The sequence below is a fragment of the Perca fluviatilis genome, chromosome 15 (genome assembly GCF_010015445.1).
Source record: "Perca fluviatilis chromosome 15, GENO_Pfluv_1.0, whole genome shotgun sequence".
NCBI lineage: Eukaryota > Metazoa > Chordata > Actinopteri > Perciformes > Percidae > Perca > Perca fluviatilis.
In genome coordinates, this window is record NC_053126.1 from 38,345,316 (window position 1) to 38,372,920 (window position 27,605).

The window sequence follows — 27,605 nt, forward strand, 5'->3', positions numbered from 1 at the left end:
TCCTGAAGACGATCAAAAATAACCTATTATATATATATATAATAAGCTATTATTGACCGTGTAGCGGGGTGACGTCACACACCGGACCCGGGTCGCAGGTGGAGGTGGGCTGTAGACTTCAGATCAGCAAGGTTAGTCATTTACAGACCCGAGGCAGCCGAATCTTAAAAACAGCGTTTTCTCTGAGAAGTCTGGCACAGACAGCAGTGTGTTATAATCAGGTTCAACTTTAAATAGCCTACTGCATTTTCTATGAAGCTGTGTTATTAATCAGCCGAATCTTAAAAACAGCGTTTTCGCTGAGAAGTCGCCTTTGTAGTTGATCTATTTAACTTTATTTCAGGTCCATATAAGTGTAAAGTATGTAAAACACAACAACATAAACAAGACAAATAAGTTCTATACATTGAAGTTGATTATTGTTATCTATCAGCTGGAACATTAAATAGCCCCACAGGGTTTTCACTATGAAGTCTGGTACAGTTTTTTCTATTCAACTTTACTTTAGACACACAGGTCCTCCATATCATCAGCAGACTATAAACCATGTAAAACACAACAACACAAACAAGACCCACAAGTTCTATACATTAAAGTGTATGGTGGATTTAGGCAGCTTTATTTGTATAGCACATTTCAGCAACCGGTCCATTATGTATTGTGGAGCAAGGTAGGAGTGACGTGTTGCCAGTTAGAAGTCTAGCGGCTGCATTTTCAACCATTTGGAGTCTGGATACGGCAATACAAGCTGAGAGAACAATTATTTCCAGGTCCAGCCAGATAAAAACGGCTTGAAATTGAAAGCTGGTACAAGCTGCCCTTCACTACACAGTAGAGGGTGACAAGTTTTGCGGAACGGGAGTCAATCTCAGTGGTGGTAACGTGATAGGGACGGAATAGAGCATAGAAATCAACGGGGGCAGGACGGAGCCGGAGATTAAATAAAAAAATGACGCTGCAATCAGGGCTCCAGACTAACTTTTTTCACTAGGAGCACAGTGTCCCCCAACTGAAAATTTTAGGGGCGCAACCAGAAAATTTAGGGGCATACACCGTAAATCAACATGCTAACCAAATATTCACATTTCTACTAATTTCCACTGTATTACTAATAAACACTTTGATAATAGAAATTACAATGTGCTGTTTCAAATTTAGTTTTACATTTTATTGTGCACTTTTGAAGATGCAACATAAAAGGTAAACTGTCAGCACCATCGCTGTCATGACAGTCCAAATATTAAAAAAATATACCAGCTCTAGTCTCCAGTCTACAAGTACAATGAATTCAACTTAAAATAAAAAATGCATTGTTTAGGCTACTAAACTAAAATAAAAAATAAAACCCCTCCCTCTCTCCTCCCAAACCCGTCCCTAAAACCTTGAGTTGAATAATTATTAATTTCTTACTCACTGTAACTTATCACGTATTCTTTATTCATTTATTCTTGTATTTGTATATTATTCTTTTTTGTTTTCATCATGACTGTTTTTAACTGCTCTTTACTGTTTCATGTAAAGCACTTTGAATTGCCTTGTTGCTGTAAGGTGCTGTAGAAATCAAGCTGCCCTGCCTTACAGCCCAAAGATTGCGAGCCATTCCTAAGCTACTTAGTATGCGGACGGCAGCAATTCTTCTAACCTACCCTAAATCGATAAATGTGTGTTTTGAGTGTGAGAAGATCTCCATTAGGAATGACGTAATTAAATAGCCTAGACCTGCAGGTAATAGATGTTACCTAGATCTGCAGGTAATCTATGTTACCTAGACCTGTAGGTAATACATGTTACCTAGATCTGCAGGTAATATATGTTACCTAGACCTGTAGGTAATACATGTTACCTAGACCTGCAGGTAATGCATGTTACCTAGGCCTGCAGGTAATGCATGTTACCTAGACCTGCAGGTAATGCATGTTACCTAGGCCTGCAGGTAATGCATGTTACCTAGACCTGCAGGTAATGCATGTTACCTAGACCTGCAGGTAATGCATGTTACCTAGACCTGCAGGTAATGCATGTTACCTAGACCTGCAGGTAATGCATGTTACCTAGGCCTGCAGGTAATGCATGTTACCTAGGCCTGCAGGTAATACATGTTACCTAGACCTGCAGGTAATACATGTTACCTAGACCTGCAGGTAATGCATGTTACCTAGACCTGCAGGTAATACATGTTACCTAGACCTGCAGGTAATACATGTTACCTAGACCTGCAGGTAATACATGTTACCTAGACCTGCAGGTAATACATGTTACCTAGGCCTGCAGGTAATACATGTTACCTAGACCTGCAGGTAATACATGTTACCTAGACCTGCAGGTAATGCATGTTACCTAGGCCTGCAGGTAATGCATGTTGCCTAGGCCTGCAGGTAATACATGTTGCCTAGACCTGCAGGTAATACATGTTACCTAGACCTGCAGGTAATGCATGTTACCTAGACCTGCAGGTAATGCATGTTACCTAGACCTGCAGGTAATGCATGTTACCTAGGCCTGCAGGTAATGCATGTTACCTAGGCCTGCAGGTAATGCATGTTACCTAGGCCTGCAGGTAATGCATGTTGCCTAGGCCTGCAGGTAATGCATGTTACCTAGGTCAAAGGGCTGGGCGATATGGAGAAAATCAGATATCGTGATATTCCTCAATGTTGATATTGTGGCGATATTATAGGGTTGATTTAACAAAATATCTTCACAATGAGATTTAAGATATGTAATCTTCTGTAATGTAGCTATAATGTCTGGGTACAAAAAAAATAGAACAGCTAGAGTAGTCACGGATGGACATCACTTTACTGTAATGCAGCCTTTAAAACCAGGAAAAGACAACACTTAGGCCATTTTACGATATCCAAAATCTAAGACGATATCTAGTCTCATATCACGATATCAATATAATATCGATATATTGCCCAGCCCTACTAGGTCTGCAGGTAATGCATGTTACATAGACCTGCAGGTAATTCATGTTACCTAGACCTGCAGGTAATGAACGTTACCTAGACCTGCAGGTAATACATGTTACCTAGACCTGCAGGTAACGCATGTTACCTAGACCTGCAGGTAATGAACGTTACCTAGACCTGTAGGTAATGCATGTTACCTAGACCTGCAGGTAATACATGTTACCTAGACCTGCAGGTAATACATGTTACCTAGACCTGCAGGTAATACATGTTACCTAGACCTGCAGGTAATACATGTTACCTAGACCTGCAGGTAATGCATGTTACCTAGACCTGCAGGTAATGAACGTTACCTAGACCTGTAAGTAATGCATGTTACCTAGAGGTAATGCATGTTACCTAGACCTGCAGGTAATGCATGTTACCTAGACCTGCAGGTAATGCATGTTACCTAGGCCTGCAGGTAATGTATGTTACCTAGACCTGCAGGTAATACATGTTACCTAGGCCTGCAGGTAATACATGTTACGTGATTGGGATATGACGGGAGTATTTTCATGGGCTCGGGATGGGAGTGACAATTGATTCCTGTGTCACCCTCTACTTCACAGCTGTGAGGTTTCCAGACAGACACCAAGATTTGTGACTGAATCACAGAGTTTGTTTAGTTGGACTTGGACAGTTTATGAGTTACACTGTGGTGTTGTCTTCATTCTTTATTCTGTGCAGAGTAGAGTATGTTGTGTGGACATTGGACCAGAAGCTGTCGATCAAATGTCTTCGATTTGGTGTCTGTAGTTCTGTGTGGGAGGGGACATTCAGGGGCCACTGACTGGACACTTAGGGGAGAATTTGTTAAAAATCTGCGGCAAACATCAGTATGTGCAGATCCTATGTGTCCCTGCTGATTTCTCAGTCAGCATTTCTCTAGAAGGTCAGTATAGATAAACACAGATATGTAGATCTGATCCTGTCCCAAGGGAGTCGGGTGGACTTACAGTTTACCGGCCAGCCTGGTTTTTCATGTTTGCATATATCTATATCAGATAAATTCTATGCAAATAATAATGAACATTCATGCATGTTTATTAGGAATCTGACATGACCCTAAATATCATTTTCTCTGTCTCTCTTTCTGTAGATCCTGGAACTCCTGAACCTGCAATGGCTGAACTTGACTAGAACCACCAGGACTAACAGAGACTCACAGAGACATCAGAGACTCTCAGAGACTATCAGAATCGCACAGAGACACTCTGTGACTCTCAGAGACATCAGAGACTAACAGAGACCCACAGAGACATCAGAGACTCTCAGGAACGCACAGAGACTCTCAGACTCTCAGTGACTCTCAGTGAATCTCTGTGACCCACAGAGACCCTCAGAGACTCACAGAGACTCACAGAGACTCACAGAGACTCTCAGAGACATCAGAGACCAACAGAGACCCACAGAGACTCACAGAGACCCACAGAGACATCAGAGACTCTCAGAAACTCACAGAGACTCTCAGAGACTCTCGGAGACCCACAGAGACTCTCAGAGACACTCAGAGACTAACACAGACCCACAGAGACACTCTCAGAGACTTTCCGAGACATCAGAGACTGCAATGCAGATGTATGCGATGAACATTAAACCTGTGACTGTTATCCTGCTGGTCCTGCTGCTGGTGGGGTGAGTTTATATATGACTTCTGGTTTACTTAAACCTCTGGTAGGAGGGGTAAGGGAGTGACCTTTTGTGATGATAACACCACAATTTCACAAGAATGTCAACAGGTGTGATTAGATGGCTGTGAACACAAAAGGCCGTGGGCGTGACTTAGAAGTTGGACCAATCAACATAGACCTAGGTCACACATCCCCAATTTCCACCAGCCTCATAACGGCGGCGGAGTCATTAGGTTTACATTAAAGTCAGTGTGTGTGTTTCCACTGACTGCAGAAAAGAATATTTAACACTGGAACTGGAAGAAAACAATGCACTGGAAGAAAAACCAAACACAACCAAAAATAATCAATAAAATGGAAATTATTCCGGCCGCTATAATTTCCATTTAAAAATGATCGAGCTCATTTCCATTTATCATGCGATTAATTGATTTATTGCATATTGCGACAGGCCTAATCCAGACTGGTCGAACTGATTTGTTCAGTGTGAAATGCCAGCTGATCACACAGGAAGTTTCTGGAGTATGTTAGCGTTGACATGGAGCCACGTTAGAATGGGTTAGAATGTATTAGAATGTATTTTAGGGTTGTGTCAGCAGTGTGAAGCTAGAGAAACCTCCAGAACGCTGTAGGGCAGGATCTGCCTTCATGTTTAGTCTCCGTGCATCTTAAAACGTGCGGTATACTCACCACAGCTGACCTGTCTCGCACCTCCGGTCACGCACTAAAAATCCTGGCGCGCCAGCAAGATCGACGTCATTTTGACAGGTCGGCTGCGGCGACTGTAAAGAGGCCTTTTAGTGTCCGATGTGAAGTGCCACAGCAGGCTGTTGGCATGACAATATTCCCATTTAACAAGCTGACATCACACAAGTTTACCTGAAAACCATCTGCAGCTTAAATTCATTCAGTAAATATGATCTGATCACTTCTTATGGATTATTAATGTTAATTATTGGTTGTGTTTCTGTTTGAACCCACAGATTCTACTACTACTACTACTACTACTACTACTTGTCCCAGTACAGGTAACACACACACACACACACACACACACACACAGTGACTCCCTAGGAACTGGTTGATTGTGTAATCTGAGCTGTGTGGAAACAGAAACCGACTCTGTTACATTCTGGAGAAGCTTTACAGTGTTTGAGGCTGAGTTCAGCTCCCAGCATTATTATTATATATCAGGGGGACATATGATCTGCAGAAACCAGCGTAGCCGCTATGGACGTGTTGGGCCTCTTTATTGAAATGGTAATCAGTTCAATATGCAAACTGGCAATGAAATAAAAATAATTCAACTCAGTTTGAATCATTTTGACTAACCATTTGAATGAATGCATTTGACTTCTGAGGAGACTTACTGCTAGAAACTAAGATAAGTTCTTACTTTAATAGGCTTCTATCACATTTTTAATCCACATAATTCAGACTGAGTTGAGATTACCATTTCAATAAAGAGGCCAAAAAGCTTGACTGCTACGGTCGGGCAACATCCTGCAGCCTGCAGGGCGGGGTCCTTTACAGGTTCATGTTTGGAGAAGGCAGGTCAGGGTTTACTGGTACTGAACAAACAGCTGCACCCACTCTCACACACAGACACACACACACACACACACACACACACACAGACACACACACACACAGGCACACATAGACACAGACACACAGGCACACACACACACACACACACACACACACACACACACACACACACACACACACACACACACACACACACACACACACACACACACACACACGAGATAGTAAGAATTTCTCCCATCTAGTGGTGAAATTGTATATGACAACCAACTGAATATTACTTTCTACCCCTTCCCTTTCCGAGCAAGCTCTAACAGTCATTCGAGTGACTTGCTCGTATGTATTCTGAATGATTCTGAATGTCAGATTCTACGCTTGCGAGAATACTTTGATTAGTTGGTGGAAGTAATTACACATGCATGAGCACATATTTGTGGAGGAGAATCAGAAACCCAGTCCAGCTGTGTTACCATGGGATACCATGGATGAGTTAGAACTGTTCTCAGCCTGACCTCTGACCTATCAATGACTTGATGTTGTCTACACTTACCCTTTGTGTGTTAACGTCTTGTTTAATCTGTGTGTGCGTGTGCGTGTGTGTGTGGCAGATTCAACGTTCCACCATGTCCTACCAGCTGTTCGACTTCTGAACCAAAGGACAGGTCAGTAACTGTGTCTGAGATTATCAAACATGTTATAGATCTTTAAAACACCAAACTAACTGACCCTGACCTTTTCCACACACACACACACACACACACACACACACACACACACACACACACACACACACACACACACACACACACACACACACACACACACACACACAGAAGCACAGTCAGTGTGAATGCTGAGTGAATTATTTTCAAACAAAAATGAAAACTATTAGGTTGATAAAAACCTGTACAGTGTAGGGTTTAAAGGAATAAGAGTTAGTTCAGAAGGAGGTTGAAGCTGAAATGAAATGACTGATTCTAGCGTGTGTGACAGTAGACAGTTAGTGGAGCGTGCAGCTCTGCAGACCAATTGGTAGGCTCTTTCTGTGAGTGATAATAGGAAATGTGACACTCTGAGGAACAGGACGGACCTGAATGCCTCGCTGAGCCCAGCAACAAGTCTTTTGTTAACGTGGCGTTGTCCTGCATCACACCTGACTCTGTTATTATATTTAATACTCCGTCTCAACAAATTCCTTCACATTAAAGGCCAAAAATGTATCTGGATGGAAGACCACAGGCAAAAAATGAAATGTGTTATATGTGTTAAGCCTATTTTATATAAAATGAACATTCTAGATCTATAATAAAATATCTAAATGAACACTGCTCTTTAATCTGCATATATCTCCCATATGACAGACCTTTCACAGTCATTTAGCTCTGAGACATGAAGTCTTCAGCATTAGGCTCCAGCTGGTCTATATTTAGGGGATTGTTCTGGTGCTGCTGGACGTTCTGCTGGATCTCCCTCACTCTCTGGCGGTTCCAGGCTCCAGCCGACTTACTGAATAATCCTTTCTCAGTGTGCTGCGGCCTCCATCGCTCCGTCTCCACCAGCTGACTCAAAGCCGCTGACGCTAGCGTTTCGTAGATGAAACTTACGCATGTAATGTAACAGGGAAGTTTACCAGCACTGATACAGATACAGATAGCTATATTCATCTCTGAACTCAGTTTCTCCCATCCATGGAAAGATACAAACCCATTGATCCTTCCAGTCATCAGGGACAGACGGAGCAACTGGGAGAGGGAGAGAAACACAAGTACACAACAAGAAATCTATTAGAAATAAGACCTGAATAAAAAGGATGAAGACAGATGAAAGGGTTAGGGTTACTGTGTTTCACATCCCCGTAAAACTCAGATTAAGTACTTTTTAGATGCACAAAACGTACGTTTCATAGTCACTGCGGGTAGGAGCTTACAGCACCTTCAAAATAAGAGCATGTGCAATGTCATGGCGGGCCCAAACAAAGGTAGCGTGGGCCAAATCTGGGCCGCGGGCCCCACATTGGGCACCTTCAGTCTAAAGTGTTGAGCTGCAGCTTGAAGAACTTCTCCGTAAACATATTGTTGTGTTACTGTCACAAAACAGCAGAAGATGTTTCCTTTTCAAAGTGAAAGCTGGGGAGTAATACACAGAAAAGAACTATAACTTCTCACATAAATTTGATTGGTTTATAGGTTCTTAAATCTGCAGACAAGTCATGATATATTTGATCTTTTATTATCTGTTGATACAGCAGGACGAGTTATAGTTGGTCATAAAGCCATTCACAAACTTCGGATCTGATTATAGTCTGCCATAAACACTTTATGACATGTTCATATATAACTACAGTCAGCTGACCGCTGACACCTGGTGGCTGCTGGGAGGAACAACAACAATGATAATGAAGACTGATTTACTCTGATACTAGAGACTGATTTAGTCTGATATGGTCTGTCTGTCTGTCTGTCTGTCTGTCTGTCGTCTGTCTGTCTGTGTGTGTAGAGTTCCTGATGATGTCATCCCTACTGATTACGTGTTCCACCTGAAAACTCCTGACCAGTGAGTATCTTTATCTTCATCACATTTACAGACGGACGGACGGACGGGCAGGCAGACAGACAGACAGACAGACAGACAGACAGACCTTTTGTAACCAAATAAAAACATGCAAGAGAACTAGAACTGAACTCTGAGTAGGTTAGCAATAGCTATAAATGCTGTGATGCTGTACATTGTCTTAGTAGTTGTCCCTATTCAAATAAACATGCTTTGTGACAGGAGCCTGGCGGACACTGCACAGTGAGTACAAAACAATGGTTGTGCTAACGATTAGCTAGTGGTTAGCAGGGGGAGCACGGTTTACACCGGCCAACTAGAACAGAACGAATGTGTCACAGTGGTGATGGCAGAGCTAACGGTGCTAATGGTGCTAATGGTGCTAACAGTGTTACCAGCGCTGACAGCGTTCTGATGAGGAAACTGTTTGTGTTTCAGTCTGCAGTACAGCCAGCCGAGCATCGTAAAGGGGTGAGTGTCTCACTGTTTCTAACGGTTTCAAGTTTAAAAACCTTTAATATTTTTTTGGCAAGTGATCACATGGTCAATGTGCATATGTTGTCACATGATTACTGTAAACAGGGAAAGTCACATGACGGACCAAACCTTACGGTGTGACTGTGTGTGTTAACGGGGGGGCTCTGTGTTAATGGTGTGACTCCGTGTTAACCGTGTGACTCTGTTAACGGATTTGTTTGGCAGCCGTACGGACGTGGTGGCCGTGACGCCCTGGCTGGCTCCGATTGTCTGGGAGGGAACCTTTAACCCAGTTCTCCTCGACAGCATCTACAAGCAAAAGAAAATCAACATCGCAGTCACCGTGTTTGCTGTCGGAAAGTAAGATGACATCACAGCACCGGGGTTTCCACGCCACCCTGAACGCAGCGCTCCTGTCTGACCTTTGATCCTTCTGCACAGGTACATCATGTTCCTGAAGAACTTCCTGGAGACAGCAGAGAAGCACTTCTTTGTCGGCTTCAACGTGCACGTTTACGTGTTCACCGACCGTCCGAAGGAGGTGCCCAAAGTCAACATGGCCCCCGGCAGACAGGTAAACTGAGTCCTGGTTTCTTTCCACAGTTGGTATCAAAACCTGGTGCCAATATCATAATAATTCAGTCAAGGACAAAACAATATAATCTCTTCTGCTGATCTGAACTTCAGCTGCAAAAAGTTATTGTTATTCATTAATCTGCAGATTATTTTTGTGATTAACAGATTTGAATGTTAGTAACTAAAAATTTCTGAAAACATAGAAAAATGTCCTGGTTTTCAGAGTCCAAAGTGACATCTTTTAAATGTCTTGTTTGTTGGACCAACAGTAGGGTTGGGTTCAGAAACTGTGCCAATATGTCCCGGTTCCTAAACGGCCGGTGTCTACTAAACCCAATGACAACGCAGGTTTCGGTGCCTCTTAACTTCCTGCGCTGCCCTCTGGTGGTCAGAAACGTTACAGGCAACAGAAGCATCACTGCATGTGACTCTAGCTAATGTTACACTTGGGGGCAGGTGGCAGTAAACAACCTCTCTTTAAAGTGTACCTCTCCCCAAAATGTAACCTCTAGGGTCTTTTTGTGAATGTACCCGAGTCAGACTTTCGTTTAAAAGCATATTTAGGACAGAAACGTCACTTTTAAGATTGACCGTATTCTCGTTTTTTTTCAGTCAAATGGCCTTTTGAATGGGAGTGCTAGGGGCACTGCTATGATAGCTTCAATTTTTAAAACTCTAAGAAGGCTCGACACAACATGAGACTTTACTCTAAGTATCACCAGGGGCTCTACACATGAACTCCAGCATTGAGTTTGTGTACATAGAGTTTACTAAAAAGACAGGTTTTAACAACTCACTTTAGCATTTGTTTCCGCTCGCTGCCATCTAGCCAGTCAAAAATTGTCGATCTCCGAATGCAACATTAGTTCTATATTAGGGCTTTGACTTTTGTCCAAAAATCATATTCGAAGTTTGTTTGTTTATTAATATTAATATTCCAATATTTATTAATAATATTTTGACCATTATATGCCTTCAGTAAGACCTATATTTTTATCAAACTTAAGTTGTATATGTTCTGTCCAGCAGAGGGCAGTGTATCAGTCTATAATGTCATTAGGCAGACAATGTTTTCAGAAGAAAAACACAATTATTAAAATTGTTAATATTATTAAAAGTCAGACCCTGGATTAAACACAAACAGTATGCTTTCGACAGGAAGTTCAGATCTTTCACCGTAGCCTACGTAAGTCGTAAGAGCTGCCTAATATTCGTTGGAATATCATTACTTCTTTTAATATTCGAATTATATTCGAATAACGGCTTGGAGTCAAACCTTTCCTTATAAAACCAGGGGGCAAAAGAGGAAAAGGGGAGGGGGGGGCCGTGTTAATTTTTTTTTTCGCCCCCCCTTCATTTAAATTATTTTTTTTTTTTTTTTTTTTTTTTTTTTTTTTTTTTTTTTTTTTTTTTTTTTTTTTTTTTTTTTTTTTTTTTTTTTTTTTTTTTTTTTTTTTTTTTTTTTTTTTTTTTTTTTTTTTTTATTATTTTTTTTTATTTTTTGTTATTTTATTTTTTTTATAAATTTTTTTTTTTTTTTTTTTTTTTTTTTCTTTCGCCTCCCCCCCCCCCCCCCACCACCCCCCCCGCCGGGCGGGCGGGGGGGGCGGCGCCCCCCCCCGCGGCGGCCGCGCCCCCCCGGGGGGGGGGGGGGGGGGGGGGGGGGGGGAGAGAGAGAGAGAGAGAGAGGGGAAGAGGAGGGGGGGGGAAGAAAGAGAACCACAGGAAAGGGAAAAGAAAAAAAAAGGGGGGGGCGAAAAGGGGGGAGCGCCCGGGGGGCCCCCCGCGCCCCCCCCCCCCCCCCCCCCCCCCCCCCCCCACCCCCCACCAGGGGGGGGGGGGGGGGGGGGAAGGGAGGGAGGGGGGGGGGGGGGGGAAAGAAGGGGGGGGGGAGAGGGGGGGGAGGGGGGGGGGGAGGAGGGACGGGGGAGGGGGGGACAAGCGGCGGGCGGGGGGGGGGGGGAGGGGGGGGGGAGAGGGGGGGGGGGGGGGGGGGGGGGGGGGGGGGGGGGGGGGGGGGGGGGGGGGGGGGGGGGGGGGGGGGGGGGGGGGGGGGGGGGGGGGGGGGGGGGGGGGGGGCCCCCCGGCCAGGAGGCGGCGGGGCGGAGAGCAGAACACAGCCCCCCCCCCACACGAAAAGGGAGGAAAAAATACAAGTACCCCCAAAATTAATTTTTATTTTATTTATTTTATTTTATTTTTTTTTTTTTTTATTTTAATAAGAAAGGAAGACAACCCCACACGCGCCGCCCCCCCCCCGCACCACCACACCAAAAAGACCACCAAGAAAAGAGAACAAAAAAAAAGAAAAAAAATTTTTTTATTAATAAAAGCCCTAGTATTATTATGCCATTATCATTATATTAGATGCAAATGGTCTCTCGATGACAATATTATCGTTTATCGCAATAATTTCTGGGACAATTTATCGTCCAGCAAAATTTGTTATCGTGACAGGCCTATGTGTGTGTGTAAAGTGGGCCGAGAAAGAGGAAGCAGACGTGGTGTATGCAACCAGAGCCGAGTTAGTGGAATAAGTTTAAGTTTTGTAGCTACACAGTGTGTGTGGTGTCTGAAATAAGCCCCAGACTGAAAGCCAAGTTCATTCATTGTCTCACCGGAAACAGGATTTTAACCCTGACGATACTCATGTTATAACGTCGGCCCTGGAGTAACTAGTCTCCCCTGGTTTTCTGACCACGGTTGGAAACAAACCAATCAGGAAAGGTTAACACATTGAACATTTTAACAGCTTATTAACGAATGCTTGTTGCCCCGTGTGCGCTGATGTCTCATCTATTGACATTTCTGAATGCCTTCCTACAGTTGCTTAATAAAAGCTTTCCACACAAAAAAACTGTTTCCTTGGATCAAAGTCTCATGTTGTGTCGAACCTTCTTAGTGTAAAATAGTGATTTTGACATTCACAAAAAGACTCTAGGTTGCATTTTGGTGAGTTACGCTTTAATGGTGCCGACAGTCGTTTTGTGCTCTTCTTTTTTTTTTTTTTTAAGTCTTGGTTCAGGCACCGTTTAGGCATTGCCACTGTTTTTTTTTTGGTTTTTTTATTTTTATTTATAGAGGTTTTTTTGACAGAAAAAAGCACAAACAAATAAACATCAGCGCTACAAGACCGGTTTGTGTAGTAAACAGAAATGCGTCAACTGTCCATTATGTTGTCTGTCCATTCAAATCCAGATTATAGTCCATCGCCAGAAGTGCCAGTGGTTTCTTCCATTTATGCAAAAAGATGTGAGGTCTTTTCTTGATGTAGTGTCCAAGTTTTTCCAAAGTCACAGCCTCTGAAATAAGAGCTTTCCACATGGAAACAGAAGGAGGGTCATCACTGACCCACCGGATCATTATGGCTTTCCTAGCTAGCATTAAAAGTGACTGAATTCAATTCAATTCAATTTTATTTATAGTATCAAATCATAACAGAGTTATCTCGAGACACTTTACAGATAGAGTAGGTCTAGACCACACTCTATAATTTACAAAGCCCCATCAATTACAGTAATTCCCTCAAGAGCAAGCATTAGCAGTGGCTATTGCAACAGTGGCGAGGAAAAACTCCCTTTTAGGAAGAAACCCAGGCTCTTGGTAGGCGGTGTCTGACGGGCCGGTTGGGGGTGTGATGAACAGTGGCATAATAGTCACATTAAAGATAATGGAACAGTGACTTCGAGTTAGTCCTGGAAGTTCATGTCATAGCAGGGCACATCGTGTCATACTGAGTAGTGCAGTCTCCTATCCCGGATCCTGACTACTCTGTGAGTATGAACATCACAGCAGGGCGTTGCGGGATGTAACGTGGCGCTGCAGAGCACGGGTGGGTGCAGCAGACGCAGCAGGACGCGGCCGGGTGTTGAAGTGAAGCATAGCTCTGCGAAGAAGAAACATAAGGACTCCGGGGAGTAAACTCCCCAGAGCTAGGTTAGTAACAAGCAGTTCTGGGACAGGATGCATACAAAAGGAGACAAATGAAAACATTGATGAGAGGCTGTACTGGCCTGCCTCCCTCTACTCTCACTATATTATTGATTATATGATCCATAAATCTGATGACTACGAAGAGAAGCAGGTGGGCCGGGTTAGGCGGACGCTGCAACTCCTCACTCCTTAACTATAAGCTTTATCAAAGAGGAGGGTTTTCAGTTTACTCTTAAATGTGGTGACGGTGTCTGCCCCCCGAACCCAGACTGGGAGCTGGTTCCACAGGAAAGGAGCCTGATAGCTGAAGGCTCTGGCTCCCATTCAGGGCTGGACTGGGACAAAAAATCGGCCCTGGCATTTTTGGGCCAGGCGGCCCACACCCACTGTGATTGGTCAGACAAATTCCCTGCAGACAGTCCTCTTAAAATATGCGTGCGTTCCATTAAATGAGTTGCCTAGTGTTCAGCGTTCATTTCGGATCCTTCAAGAGGGGACTCAAGACTTATCTGTTGATCTTACACTTAAATAATTCATTCATTCTTAGAGTTATGATTTGTATATTTATGGTATTTTTATAATTTTTTATTATTGATATTTGATATTGTATTGTCATTATTTTTATTATTACTATTTTGCTTAATATTGGCTTAGCAACTTTAAAATCAGTTTACTGTTAATTTTAACTATTGTAAGATTCATATTTTGTCGCTTTGGACACAAGTGTCTGCTAAATACAATAACCATAACTATAACCCTTCCTAAAAGCTACAATAAAGCTGAGAGTAGTATATGCCCTGGAAAAGAGCACCAATACAAGAGAAGCTAATTAAGCTATTCAAGGAACACTGATGCTTGTATCATCACTGATTTTATAGATCACACAGACTCTTCAGCTAGCCAACAGGCTAACCGCTAGCATTTTCAATGTAAGCTTAAGCTGTTAGGTTACCTGACAGCCGCTAACTTTAATGTTACAGCCAAACTGCTTGTTGTCGTTATGACGTGACACACTTGCGCTGCGCGCACGCAACACACACACACACACACACACACACACACACACACACACACACACACACACAGCCTCCCTCCCTTCCTGAGAGTCTGTGTTAATTTGCCTACTCCTTACCACATCGTCATCTACTCTCTCTTCCATCTTTTCCCTACCTTCCTCCTCGCTCTTTCCCTGACATTGTTTCTGCTTCTATAGCCAGCCACCTCTCCTCCTCTACTTCAGGTAATGCTGATGTTGAAGCAGCTACTACAGACCCAAACATGTCCGAAATTTTTGAGGAATCCGCCTGTAGATTCTTAATCTTTTTCTCCTCTAATTTCTCTGCACCTCCCTTGCACTTGGTGGTCGTTTGTCCATTATAACGTGGATGCTAAACTTCCAGCATAACTATTACAGCTCACGTCTCAGGGCCGGAGGCGTGGCCATAGTGGGATTCTGAATTTGCGCCCGAGTGGGGAAGGGGGTTCCTGGATTTCATTGGGTCAGGCCAGTGCCAATAAAGAAAATTAACCAATGGGCCGCTGTGAGTTCTTTATGGGCCGGCCCGGCCAAAAAAATAAAAAAAGGCCTATTTATATCGGCGATTCGGCCCAAAAGTCCGTCGGCCCACCGGGAAAATGCCCGGTATGCCAGATGGCCAGTCCAGCCCTGCTCCCATTCTACTTTTAGAGACTCTAGGAACCACAAGTAACTCTGCATTCTGGGAGCGCAGTGCTCTAGTGGGACAATAAGGTATTAAGAGCTGTTCAAGATAGGATGGTGCTTGACCATTTAGGGCTTTGTAGGTCAGGAGAAGGACTTTAAAGTCAATCCTGAATTTTACAGGAAGCCAATGCAGCGAAGCTAATAATATAAAATATATATAAAATATGATCTCTTTTCTTAGTTCTTGTGAGAACACGCGCTGCAGCATTCTGGATCAGCTGAAGAGTCTTAAGGGACTTATTAGAGCAACCTGACAGTAGGGAATTACAATAGTCCAGCCTGGAAGTAACAAATGCATGGACTAGTTTTTCAGCATCGTTTTGAGACAGGATATTCCTAATTTTGGCAATGTTACGAAGATGAAAAAAGGCTGTTCTCGATGTTTGTTTTAGATGGCCGTTAAAGGATATATCCTGATCAAAAATATCTCCTAGATTTCTGACAGTAGTGCTGGAGGCCAGGGCAATACCATCCAGAGTAGCTATATCGTTAGATAATGAAGTTCGGAGGTGTTTAGGGCCCAGCACAATAACTTCAGTTTTGTTAGAATTTAACATCAGAAAATTGTAGGTCATCCAGGATTTTATATCTTTAATGCATGCTTGAAGTTTAGCTAACTGACTGGTTTCGTCTGGTTTGATTGACAAGTATAATTGGGTGTCTTCCGCATAACAGTGAAAGTTAATTGAGTGTTTCCTAATAATATTACCAAGAGGAAGCATATATAAGGAGAATAGAATTTGTCCAAGCACTGAGCCTTGTGGAACGCCATGGTTAACTTTTGCGTACTTGGAGGATTTATCATTAACATTTACAAATTGAGATCGGGTTAGGGTTAGGGCGTTAGGGTTAGGGTTAAGACTTAAACCAGCTTAGTGGGATTCCTTTAATGCCGACTAAGTGTTCCAATCTCTGTAACAGGATGGTATGGTCAATAGTGTCGAATGCAGCACTAAGATCTAGTAAAACAAGTATGGTGACAAGTCCTTTGTCTGCAGCAGTTAGAACGTCGTTAGTAATTTTCACCAGTGCCGTCTCTGCTATGATGCTTTCAAATAAACTGTTGCTATGGAGAAAATCACATAACTGATTAGCAACTACCTTCTTTAAGGATCTTGGAGAGAAAGGGAAGGTTAGATATAGGTCTATAGTTTGCTAAGACCTCAGGATCAAGTGTGGGTTTTTTCAGAAGAGGTTTTATCTCAGCTACTTTAAATGACTGCGGTACATAACCTGTTAATAGAGACATATTGATCATATCTAGTAATGAAGTGTTAACCACGGGTAACGCTTCTTTGAGTAGCCTTGTTGGGATGGGGTCTAAGAGACAGGTAGATGGCTTAGCTGAAGATACCTTTACCATTAATTGTTGAAGGTCTATAGGATAAAAGCAGTCTAAGTATATGTCAGGTCTAGTCGTTCTTTCTAGCAGTCCTGCGTTGAAAGGTGAATCGTTAGAAGTTGAGGGCAAAAGGTGGTGTATTTTATCTCTAATTGTTATAATTTTATCATTAAAGAAGCTCATGAAATCGTCACTACTCAGAGCTAGAGGAATAGATGGCTCAGTAGAGCTGTGATTCTCTGTTAGCCTGGCTACAGTGCTGAAAAGAAACCTTGGGTTGTTCTTGTTTTCTTCTATTAATGATGAGTAATAGTCTGATCTGGCATGTCTGAGGGCCTTCCTATAGGTTTTCAGACTGTCTTGCCAATCCAAACGAGATTCTTCCAGTTTGGTGGAACGCCATTTACTTTCAAGTTTTCGCGAGATTTGCTTTAATTTACGAGTTTGGGAGTTATACCAAGGTGCAAGTTTCCTTTGCTTCATCGTCTTCTTTTTGAGGGGAGCAACAGAGTCTAAAGTAGTCCGTAGGCAGGCCGTAGCACCATCTACACAACTGTCAATTTGAGAGGGACTAAAGTTTACATAAAGGCCCTCTGTTGTATTAAAGCACGGTAATGAGTTTAGTGCTGTTGGAATATCTTCCTTAAATTTAGCTATAGCACTGTCAGATAGGCATCTAGTGTAGAAGCTTTTATGTAATTTTGTATAATCGGGTATTAAGAATTCGAAAGTTATTAAGAAGTGGTCTGATAATAAAGGATTTTGCGGGAATACCACTACATCTTCAATTTTGATGCCATATGCCAGCACAAGGTCGAGGGTGTGGTTAAAACAGTGCGTTTGAACATGAACACTCTGATTGAAACCAAATGTATCTAGTAGTGAGTTTAAAGCAGTACTAAGGCTATCACTGTCAACGTCCACATGGATATTAAAATCACCTACAATAAGTACTTTGTCTGATTTAACAACTACAGATGATAAAAACTCTGAGAATTCAGATAAAAATTAAAAATACGGACCTGGAGCTCGGTAGACAACAACAAATATAATTGGCTGTGCTGATTTCCATGTTGGATGTTGAAGATTAAGAACAAGGCTTTCAGAAGAGTTATAATTTATTTTAGGTTTAGGATTAATTAAAAGGCTTGAATCAAATATGGCCGCAACTCCCCCTCCTCGGCCTGAGCCTCTAGGAATTTGAGTATTAATATGACTGGGAGGAGTTGCTTCATTTAGACTAACATATTCTTCATGGCCCAGTCAGGTTTCAGTAAGACAGAATAGATCAATTTGATTATCGGATATCAATTTGTTTACTAGTACTGCTTTAGAAGATAGAGATCTAATATTTAGTAGTCCACATCTAATTTTCCTATCCTGTTCTATCATTGCAGTGGTAGTTTTAATTCCAATTAGGTTGTTAAGTATTTCCCCTCTCTTGGTTACCTTTGATCTAACTGATCTGAGTCGAGGAACAGACACCGTCTCATTTTTTGGGACAGGCTGTGGTTGACGTGAACTGGATGCTAAATTGACTATGTTTGCAGTCAACTTCTTATTACTTAGGGGATTCACCACTTTGTATGCTCTGTTGTTGATTATAACTGGAATAGTACTAGTACTACATGTTACTGGAATAGTACTAGTACTACATGTTACCCTGCAGAAAACATTTTCAGATTCATCCACTTGTATAGTGCTATCAGGATCAATACCTGGGGGGCATGAATCTGTGATATTTTCAACAGAATGTCAATACTTGCCTTTCAGTGTGGTCGTTATGTTGTCAGATAGCAGCCTGGCTCCATGTCGGTTTGGGTGGAGACCATCATGCTTCAGCAGGCTGGGCATTTCCCAGAACAAGTTGAAGTTGTCGATATAGGGAATGCTCAGGGAAGTGCAGAGTCGTTTCAGCCAGGTGTGAAGCCAGAACAGTCTGGACCATCTCTCAGCACCCTTCCTGTAGGTAGGTAGAGGCCCAGAGATGACGATCCGTTTTCCTGTGCCCATCAGGGTGGTGATGAGAGTGGTGAAGTCTCTCCGGAGTGCTGTCGACCGTCCCTCTCTGATGTCGTTTGTGCCCACATGCACAATGATGTTGTCGACCTTAGCGTGGCGGGAGAGGATGTTTGGAAGTTTGTGCTGGATGTCACGGACCTTGGCACCAGGGAAGCAGTAGACCTTGGAGGGACCGCTAGGTGAAGGGGGAATGTAGAGGTCCCTGACCATGGAGCTTCCGATGACCAGCGTGGAAGTTGATGAGTCCGAGGGGGGAGAGGATTGAGGCCGCGTCGACTGTGTGGATGGACCAGGATGAGCTGCGTGGGGACGTGGCAGAGAAGGGAAGTCCTCATCGTTCATCAGAATGGTGTAGCGATTTTCTAGTCGTAGGGGTTGGGCTGGGCCTGAGCGTTGTCCTGACCGCCTGCTCTGTTGTTTGCTTATACGCCATGGCTCAGGCTGGAGTGGAGTGGAGCTGGTCAGCAGAGCTGGCTGGGTTCTCGGCAGAAGCCGAGGAGAGACAACAGGGACAGAGATTGTATTAGTGCGTGGTGGGGTGAGAGTAGTGCAGGGCACAGTGGAATCAAGACATCCGACAGTGTGTGTGTGAGGGGAACTTCCAATGATAATGGTGTCGAGGAACTGTTCACTTGCCTTGATCTGGTGGAGAGTCGATATTCTGGCTTCAAGTTCCACTATCTTCTGGCTTAACAGGAGGCACGAGTCACAGCCAGGTGAGCAGCTGAGGGGGGGCATCGTGTGGCTCGTTAGTTTAGCTAGTAGCAACGTTGACGGAGGCCCTCTCCTAAAACCGATCCCCTTCACAAGTTGAAATACAATGCAGGTGCTCCTGCTTGTGTTAGCAAGCTGTGGATAGTCCGTTACTGCTGCCAAAATATAGAATAGAATTCCAAGGAGGCAAAAATCCTGAGGGATCCGCGTTACCTCCCGCTAGCAGGCAGGCTAACTAGCCGTTAGCACAACAAATAGCTAAACGTTAGCTAACAGAGTGGAGGAAAGTTTTACAAACAACGGAGAAAATGCGGCCAGACAGGTCCGGTTAAAACTGAATCACATCTCCTTCTTTTTTAAGAGAGACAGGAACCTTCCCAAGCAAGCAAATAAGTGGTTCTGCTGATACCTGCTGAACTATTGCTGTACTGACATCTGTGCATACCACCTTCCAAAACATTTGTATTTTGTTGCATTCCCACAAACAATGCAGCCTGGTACCTACATGAGATTTACATTTGGGACAATTTGGTGAGGCTCCAGTTAGATATATGGTGATATGTAGACCTGATGCAAAATATTATATTGCAGCTCTTTATATTCGTTACAAATCGAAATTTTGGAGGCCAATCGCACTATCTCATCCCACTCATCATTATCTATCGCACAATTCAGCAAAGTACACCATAATGTTCTTAAACCTGTAAGTTTACTTAGGTTAAAACTTAACATCTCATAATAGAACTTAGATAGGAAATGCTTGTGCTGCTTATAGTTAAGGAGAAATCTGTCTACTGGATGAGAATCATGTGGGGTTTCCAGTGAGTTGTTCTTCTTATACACAAAGTGTCTGACCTGTAAATATTTGTAGAAATCTTTGTTTGAAACTGAGCTTTCAGTGATTCAAATGTTTTGAATCTTCAATTCTCGAAGAGGTCAAAGAGTCTAACAACACCTGCTTTTTGCCAAGGTGTAAAATTTGGGCCCATTCCATGTGGCGAAAGCTCAGGAGTATGCGTCAGGTTTGTGATAAGATTGAAAGGCTGAGTATTATGAAATATTTTAGCAAGTTTTCTCCAAGCCCACAATACATTTGTTATCAGAAGGTTGTTTTTAGCGCTGTGTGGCAGTTCTTTCTGGCTTTTACCCAGCAAGTTCACAGGAAGGAAGGGTTTTCAAACCACTGCCTCTATATCAAACCAAGGGGAGTCCGAACACTCATTCACCCACGAAGAGATAATCCTGGCTTGTATATAGTATATAGTATTCTATATTTGGTAAGCCCCATCCACCTTGCTCTTTAGGAAGATGTAATACCACTAATTTAATTTTAGGCTTCCTGCCATTCCAAATAAAGTCTGACATTGCTTTGTTTATACTTTTAATGTCACTTGTAGTTAGATTCATAAACAGCATTGATATGGGATATAGTATTTTTGGGAGGACTGTCATCTTAATAAGGTTGATTCTGCCAAGAAATGATACTGGGAGACTCTTCCATCTTATCAGCATTTCTTTGAGACTTTTAACCAAGGGGTTAATATTTTCTGGGTATAGCTGGTTAATTTGGGGGGTGACCTTAATTTCTAAATACTTAAACCCAGACGGAGCCCAACGGAAGGGCTGAATGTAGTCTGGTTCAGTATTTATGTCATTGTCCAAAGTCAATATTTCTGACTTATCAAAATTTACTTTATATCCAGATATTGGGCCACATTCTTTAATACATTTAGTCAAGGCTGCTAGTGATTTAGAAGGGTTTGTTAGTGTCATAAGGATATCATCAGCATACAAAAGAATTTTATGTTGTTTCGAGCCAAATGTTACACCCTGAATATCTGGGTTTTGCCTGATAGCCAACTATCTATCTCTATCGCCAGAGCAAACAAAACAGGAGACAGCGGGCTTCCTTGAGCCGTGCCCCTTGTCACTTTAAAGGGAGTGGACAGCAGACCATTAGTCAGAACTGAAGCTTTAGGTTGTTATATAGCAGTCTGATCCAGCCCATAAAACATGAGCCAAAACAAAATGTCTTCATAACATCAAACATATATTCCCACTCAATTCTATCAAACACCTTTTCAGCGTCCATAGAAACAATAACACCCGGCGTCTTCGAAGTGTTAAGGTAATGAATAATATGAAATAGACATCTTGTGTTATGGTAAGAGTTTCGACCCTTAATAAATCCAGTCTGGTCTGCAGCCACAATTGAGGTTACAACCTTCTCTAACCTGAAAACCAGTATCTTAGAGAGTATTTTGTTGTCCATATTGAGGAGGCTAATGGGTCTATATGAGGAGCATAACTCTGGGTTTCTATTTTTCTTTGCTATTAATGTTATATTGGCTCTATACATAGATTCAGGAAGTTTGGAGTCCTCAAATGATTTATTAAAAACTCTTAGGAGCAGCTTATCAAGTTTACCTTTCATAATTGTATAGAACTCAACTGGAAAGCCATGCTCTGCGGGACATTTTCCTGATTGAAGTGAGGAGATAGCTTCATCTATTTCCAAAATGGAAATGGGAGATTCCAAAAAGTTTGACTGTTCCTCCGTTAAATGTGGAATACGTAAATGATCTAAAAAGTCCCCTGCCTTGAGCCTCTTCATATCAATCTCTGAACTATATAAAGTTGCATAAAATCTTTTAAAGCTTTCATTAATTTGATGGTTATCAATTTGTCTTTGATTATTTTCATCAACAATGGCTGATATGTATGACTTTGCGGGAGCATTCTTTGCTAGCTGTGCTAAAAGCCGATTTGGTTTGTTAGCGGATTCAAAAAAGAATTGTTTAGCGAATAGGATGTCCATGTCTGCCTTCCTTGTGACCAGATTATGTAAGGCTGATCTGACTTTGTTATGTAGTAGGCTTCCTCTAGCTATTTTATTTTATTTTCTATCTCAAGTTGTTTGGCAGCTCGCTCTTTTTTTTTCTGGCTTGTATATGATATAATCATACCCCTCATATAAGCCTTGTAAGTATCCCACACAGTTCTTGGATCAGTTCCACTACTATCATTTATTTCTAAGAACAAATCAGTTTGGTCCGTTAGATATTTAGTGAATTTGTCATCCATAAGCAGAGTTGTATTCATTGTCCAAGAAAATGTACGGTCGCTGGGTCTAAGAGGAATGGGCCCAAATTTTTCGCCTTGGCAAAAAGCAGGTGTTGTTAGACTCTTTGACCTCTTCGAGAATGGAAGATTCAAAACATCTGAATCACTGAAAGCTCTGTGCCATATTTCAAACAAAGATTTCTACAAATATTTACAGGTCAGACACTTTGTGTATAAGAACAACAACTCACTGGAAACCCCACATGATTCTCATCCAGTAGACAGATTTCTCCTTAATTAAGTGTAACAAATATAAAGAGCTGCAATATAATATTTTGCATCAGGTCTACATATCACCATATAGCTATAGTAATTATACAACTAGAGCCTCACCAAATTGTCCCAAATGTAAATCTCATGTAGGTACCAGGCTGCATTGTTTGTGGGAATGCAACAAAATACAAATGTTTTGGAAGGTGGTATGCACAGATGTCAGTACAGCAATAGGTCAGCAGGTATCAGCGACAAGATTGGCCGGTAAAGAGGGTCCGAGAGCAGTCCTGATAAGGTTGCACGACTACACTGACAAGCAGAAAATCCTGCAAGCAGCCAGAAACAAAGGCACATTAAACATCGACGGAAGCAACGTTTCATTCTTCCGTGGAGAAATCCTGGAAGAATCCCATGTCACTTGTAGTTAGATTCATAAACAGCATTGATGTGGGATATAGTATTTTTGGGAGGACTGTCATCTTAATAAGGTTGATTCTGCCAAGAAATGATACAGGGAGACTCTTATATTGTTCGGTGGTTTGATCCCTGCTGTGTGGTGTTGTTCGGTGGTTTGATCCCTGCGTTGGTGTTTTGGTGTTTATCCCTGATGTTCGTGTTGACCTGCTGTGTTTTGTTTATTGTGTGTTGATGTTTGATTCTACGTGTTGATGTTGGTGGTTTATCCCTGCTGTGTGTTGATGTTGGTTATCCTGGTGTGGTGTTGTTAGGTGGTTTGATCCCTGCTGTGTGGTGTTGTTCGGTGGTTTGATTCCTGCTACGTGTTGATGTTCGGTGGTTTGATTCCTGCTGTGTGGTGTTGTTCGGTGGTTTGATCCCTGCTGTGTGTTGATGTTCGGTGGTTTGATTCCTGCTACGTGTTGATGTTCGGTGGTTTGATCCCTGCTGTGTGTTGATGTTCGGTGGTTTGATCCCTGCTATGTGTTGATGTTCGGTGGTTTGATTCCTCTGTGTGTTGATGTTCGGTGGTATCCTTTATTTGTTTTTGTTTTTTTGTTTTTTAGTGTTGATTTTGGTTTATCCTGCTACGTGTTATGTTGTTATTTTGTGTATTTTGTTGTGTGTTGATGTGCGTTATTATTTTGATGTTTGGTTTGATTCCTGCTGTGTGTTGATGTTCGGTGGTTTGATCCCTGCTGTGTGTTGATGTTCGGTGGTTTGATTCCTGCTCTGTGTTGATGTTCGGTGGTTTGATTCCTGCTCTGTGTTGATGTTCGGTGGTTTGATTCCCGCTGCGTGTTGATGTTCGGTGGTTTGATTCCTGCTGCTTGTTCTTCTCCCCGCTACAGCTGACGGTGTGTTCAGTGCCCAGCTCGAATCGTTGGCAGGAGATCTCCGCCCGAAGGATGGAGCTCATCCAGAAGCTGATAGAAGAGCAGCTCCGTAAACATAGCAACTACATCTTCTGTCTGGACGTGGACTCGCAGTTCCACAGCCGCTGGGGGACCGAGTCGCTGGGCGGACTGGTCGCCGTCATACACCCAGGTGAGCCTTTTTTTTTTTTTCTTTTCATATTTCATTTTTTTATATTTTTTTATGTTTCACATATTGTATACATTGTACATATTTTTTTTGTTCTTATATATGTGCTTTATAATTGTTTGATTTAACGCTTGTGTTGTCTTCCCGTCGACCATGCAGCTTTGTGTTTTGCTTTAGTCGCTTAAACCCCAAGGTTTTTGTCACTTTTTTTTCCAACATTTGTCACTTTTCCCGACGTCTTTGTCGATTTTTTTTCTGCGCCTTTTGATGTTTTTGTGTTTTTTCTTCCCACATTTATTAAATCTTTTTCAAAAAATTTTGACACTTTTTTCAACGTTCTTTTATCTTTTTTTCTCCAAATGCTATTAAATTAAATAAAACTACCAAATTCAATGAAAGCAGTGAACGGATCATTTATTTTACCTGTGAGGATCGTTGTAGGGAACCATCCACGTTATTTTTTTTTAATGAAAATTTGTTGAAAGAAACCTAAATTTCTGATATAGAAACTTTTTGAAAATGGGTCAAATTTGACCCGAGGACAACAGGAGGGTTACAAAAAAATGTAGATAAAATTTTTGTTTTTTAAAATAATTTTTACATATTTTATAAACATTTGATTGTGTCTTGTATATTCAGGTTACTACCTGGATGATCGCGGCAAGTTCCCGTACGAGCGTCGGCCGGAGTCCAGAGCCTATGTGGCTCACGGCGAGGGCGACTTCTACTACTGCGGGGGGGCGTTCGGAGGCCTCCTGCAGGAAGTTTTCCTGCTCGCCAATACCTGCCGCTCCAACTTCGAGGAGGATGCCAAGAACGCCATCGAGGCCGCCTGGCAGGAAGAGAGTCACCTCAACAGGTAGGACAGCTTATATTATTAATTTATAGATTCATATTATTATTTCATTTAATTAACTGACTGTACGTCCTGTCTCCTGACTGTACTTCCTGTCTTCTGTGTGTTCAGGTACATGTGGATCAACAAACCCAGCAAGGTTTTGTCTCCGGAGTATCTTTGGCAGGACTTCAAACCCAGAAACCCTGAAGTTAAAACCATCAGATTCTCTGGAGTTATCAAGAACTACGCTGATATCCGACCCAACGTCTGAGAGGTGGCCCAAACCAAACTGAACCAGACTAAACCGGACCGAACCGACTGACACTGGCTGTGTGACTTCATTCTCCTTTATCTTTGCAAAGCAACCCCAGAGTTTTCAAACCAAAAAGAGGCAGCAGTGTTTCCAAATGTGGGCAGCAGTGTCGACACCAGGGGTAAACCTTGGTCCCAACCTGGACTCTGTTTTCCAACATGTTTCTGGGTCTAAGTGACTGATGGGAACAATTATCTCTCTTTGGTTCAGTGCTCGACACAGACACTAATCCTTAGCTGCAGCCGCAGAATGAAGTCCCACTCCCTCTTGTGTGTGTGTGTGTGTGTGTGTGTGTGTGTGTGTGTGTTGTAATCTCATCTTCTCTGTTCCTTGGTTTGATGGCCGGTCCGGCCGCTCATTCCTGAGTTTATAAAGAGACTTGTGACATGTAGGGCTGGGTATCACTCAAAAACTTTAGATATCCGTACCAATACCAATACTGTTACTCTGCTACCAATACCTTTTTTGATTCCATTTTTATAAAACAGAAATGACAACACAACTTCTTGCTTGGACAAGACGGTCTCTTTCGTCAGCGATATTGCGTGTTGATCCTTCATTGCTAACGGTCAGCATTTAAGTATGGCTGTCTCGACAGCTGCAATCACCTCAGTTTCACAGTTCATTAATATTAAACATGTCACGTGTTGAAACTGCACCAAAACTGCGATACTGGGTGGCCAGCAACGCGCCCGCTAAGTGTGAAGTAAACCGGATGAACAGAAGTTTGAAAGAAACAAACACAGAGCACCCTCTCTCTGAGAATCTCTTTTATATCCAAGATAAACTGGTTTTGTAACTGAAGTTCCCCTAACCTAACTGACATCCAGTCAGAAATGTCCTAAAGTTCCCCTAACCTGACTGATATCCAATCAGAAACCTACTAAAAAGGAACCATGGTGAATCAGAATTGATTTAGGAAACCATTGGCGATACCCAGCCCTAGTTTTAAAAGCCAGAGTTCAGTTTGAAGCTTCCAGCTTTTCCTCCACTTTTGAGAACATGTTAGAGAAGCGTATTTTACTTGATATTTTGGATAGCTAGCGTTAGCTGGATAGGTAGCATGCTAGTTATTATGGTACGTAGGATTTAAAGGTGATTTCATTTTTGTCTCAAATGGTAGGCATCTCTCCTTGATCCGCTAGCTGCCTGCCCCCTGAACACACTGTCAAAAAGCCCGGTCTCTGGAGACAACACAGGGGTCGTAAACCTCAAACAAACACTAGGGGCACAGGCTGTGCACCAAAATACAACAAACCACGTTCCAGACAATCACCGACAATATGGTAGGGGGAGGGGGTGGGGGTTAGTGACAGTTAGTCATGACAGTTACGGAAACATGGGGGGAGGGACAAACCTGCTCTGTTTTGTTTGAAATTTACTTGGAATGTCAACAGAAGTGATTTCATGCAGGAACTCATAGTGCAGTTATTTGGCACATTGAAGAAATGGCTCCTTACGAAGGTGAATATTTTAAGTCTTTCCTGTAAAAATCAAATGCATCCGCTTATTTGCCTCGTGTACGTAACACGTCATGGCGTTGTTTACCTCCCATCAGAACTACTACGACCACTAGAGGGCGCCACCACTACAAACCTAAATATAGGTCAGAACTACTACGACCACTAGAGGGTGCCGCCACTGATGCTGGGACAAATGGGTTGGGGGCGGGGGGGGGACTCAGACTCAACTCTGCTTATTTAGACACTCCTCTCCAGGTACATAAAGTTTCAGGTTAGGCTGTTTCCCTTGTTTCCAGTCTTTATGCTAAGCTAAGTAGCTGCTAACTGTATCTTCATATGTACTGTACAGAAAGAAAACAAAGATGTTTATCCCCTAACTTTTAAACGTTCCCTTTTAATTACTGTGAAGATGTTGGGTGAACTCTGCAGGACTCTTGTTGTTTTTGTCTATAATTTGTCCAACATGATAGTAATTCTTAATTTAAGGGCTGTCTGTCTTTCTCTCAGGTGTTTGTGTTCCAATAATTAAATAAAATAATCCTTGGTTTCAGAAATAAAGTCAAATGTGATGATATGTGAACGCAACGGATCAAACATCCAAACTAAATAAGAATTCAAATGTGTTTTCAAAGATATTCCTTTTTAATGAGAAACATAGCAGTGTGGATGATGTTTAGCAAAA

At 42.4% G+C, this 27,605-nt stretch overlaps 1 protein-coding gene across 3 annotated transcripts in view; it reads left to right on the top strand.

Moving 5' to 3' along the window:
• The window catches only part of LOC120575393 (globoside alpha-1,3-N-acetylgalactosaminyltransferase 1-like), a 27,688-nt gene extending 207 nt beyond the window's left edge, over positions 1-27,481 (top strand). The window contains exons 1-12 of one of the 3 annotated variants that reach the window (XM_039826181.1): positions 1-131; positions 4,054-4,589; positions 5,569-5,613; positions 6,745-6,798; positions 8,633-8,689; positions 8,909-8,929; positions 9,125-9,157; positions 9,389-9,523; positions 9,605-9,737; positions 24,117-24,312; positions 24,949-25,168; positions 25,277-27,481. The exon at positions 1-131 is cut by the window's left edge and continues 113 nt beyond it. In XM_039826181.1, the coding sequence (XP_039682115.1) occupies positions 4,525-4,589; positions 5,569-5,613; positions 6,745-6,798; positions 8,633-8,689; positions 8,909-8,929; positions 9,125-9,157; positions 9,389-9,523; positions 9,605-9,737; positions 24,117-24,312; positions 24,949-25,168; positions 25,277-25,418 (1,101 nt within the window). In that variant the 5' untranslated portion in view covers positions 1-131; positions 4,054-4,524 and the 3' untranslated portion in view covers positions 25,419-27,481. The remainder of the gene's footprint in view (positions 132-4,053; positions 4,590-5,568; positions 5,614-6,744; positions 6,799-8,632; positions 8,690-8,908; positions 8,930-9,124; positions 9,158-9,388; positions 9,524-9,604; positions 9,738-24,116; positions 24,313-24,948; positions 25,169-25,276) is intronic. The other 2 variants (XM_039826182.1, XM_039826183.1) reach the window with 2 other exon arrangements.
• Positions 27,482-27,605: the final 124 nt, after the last annotated feature.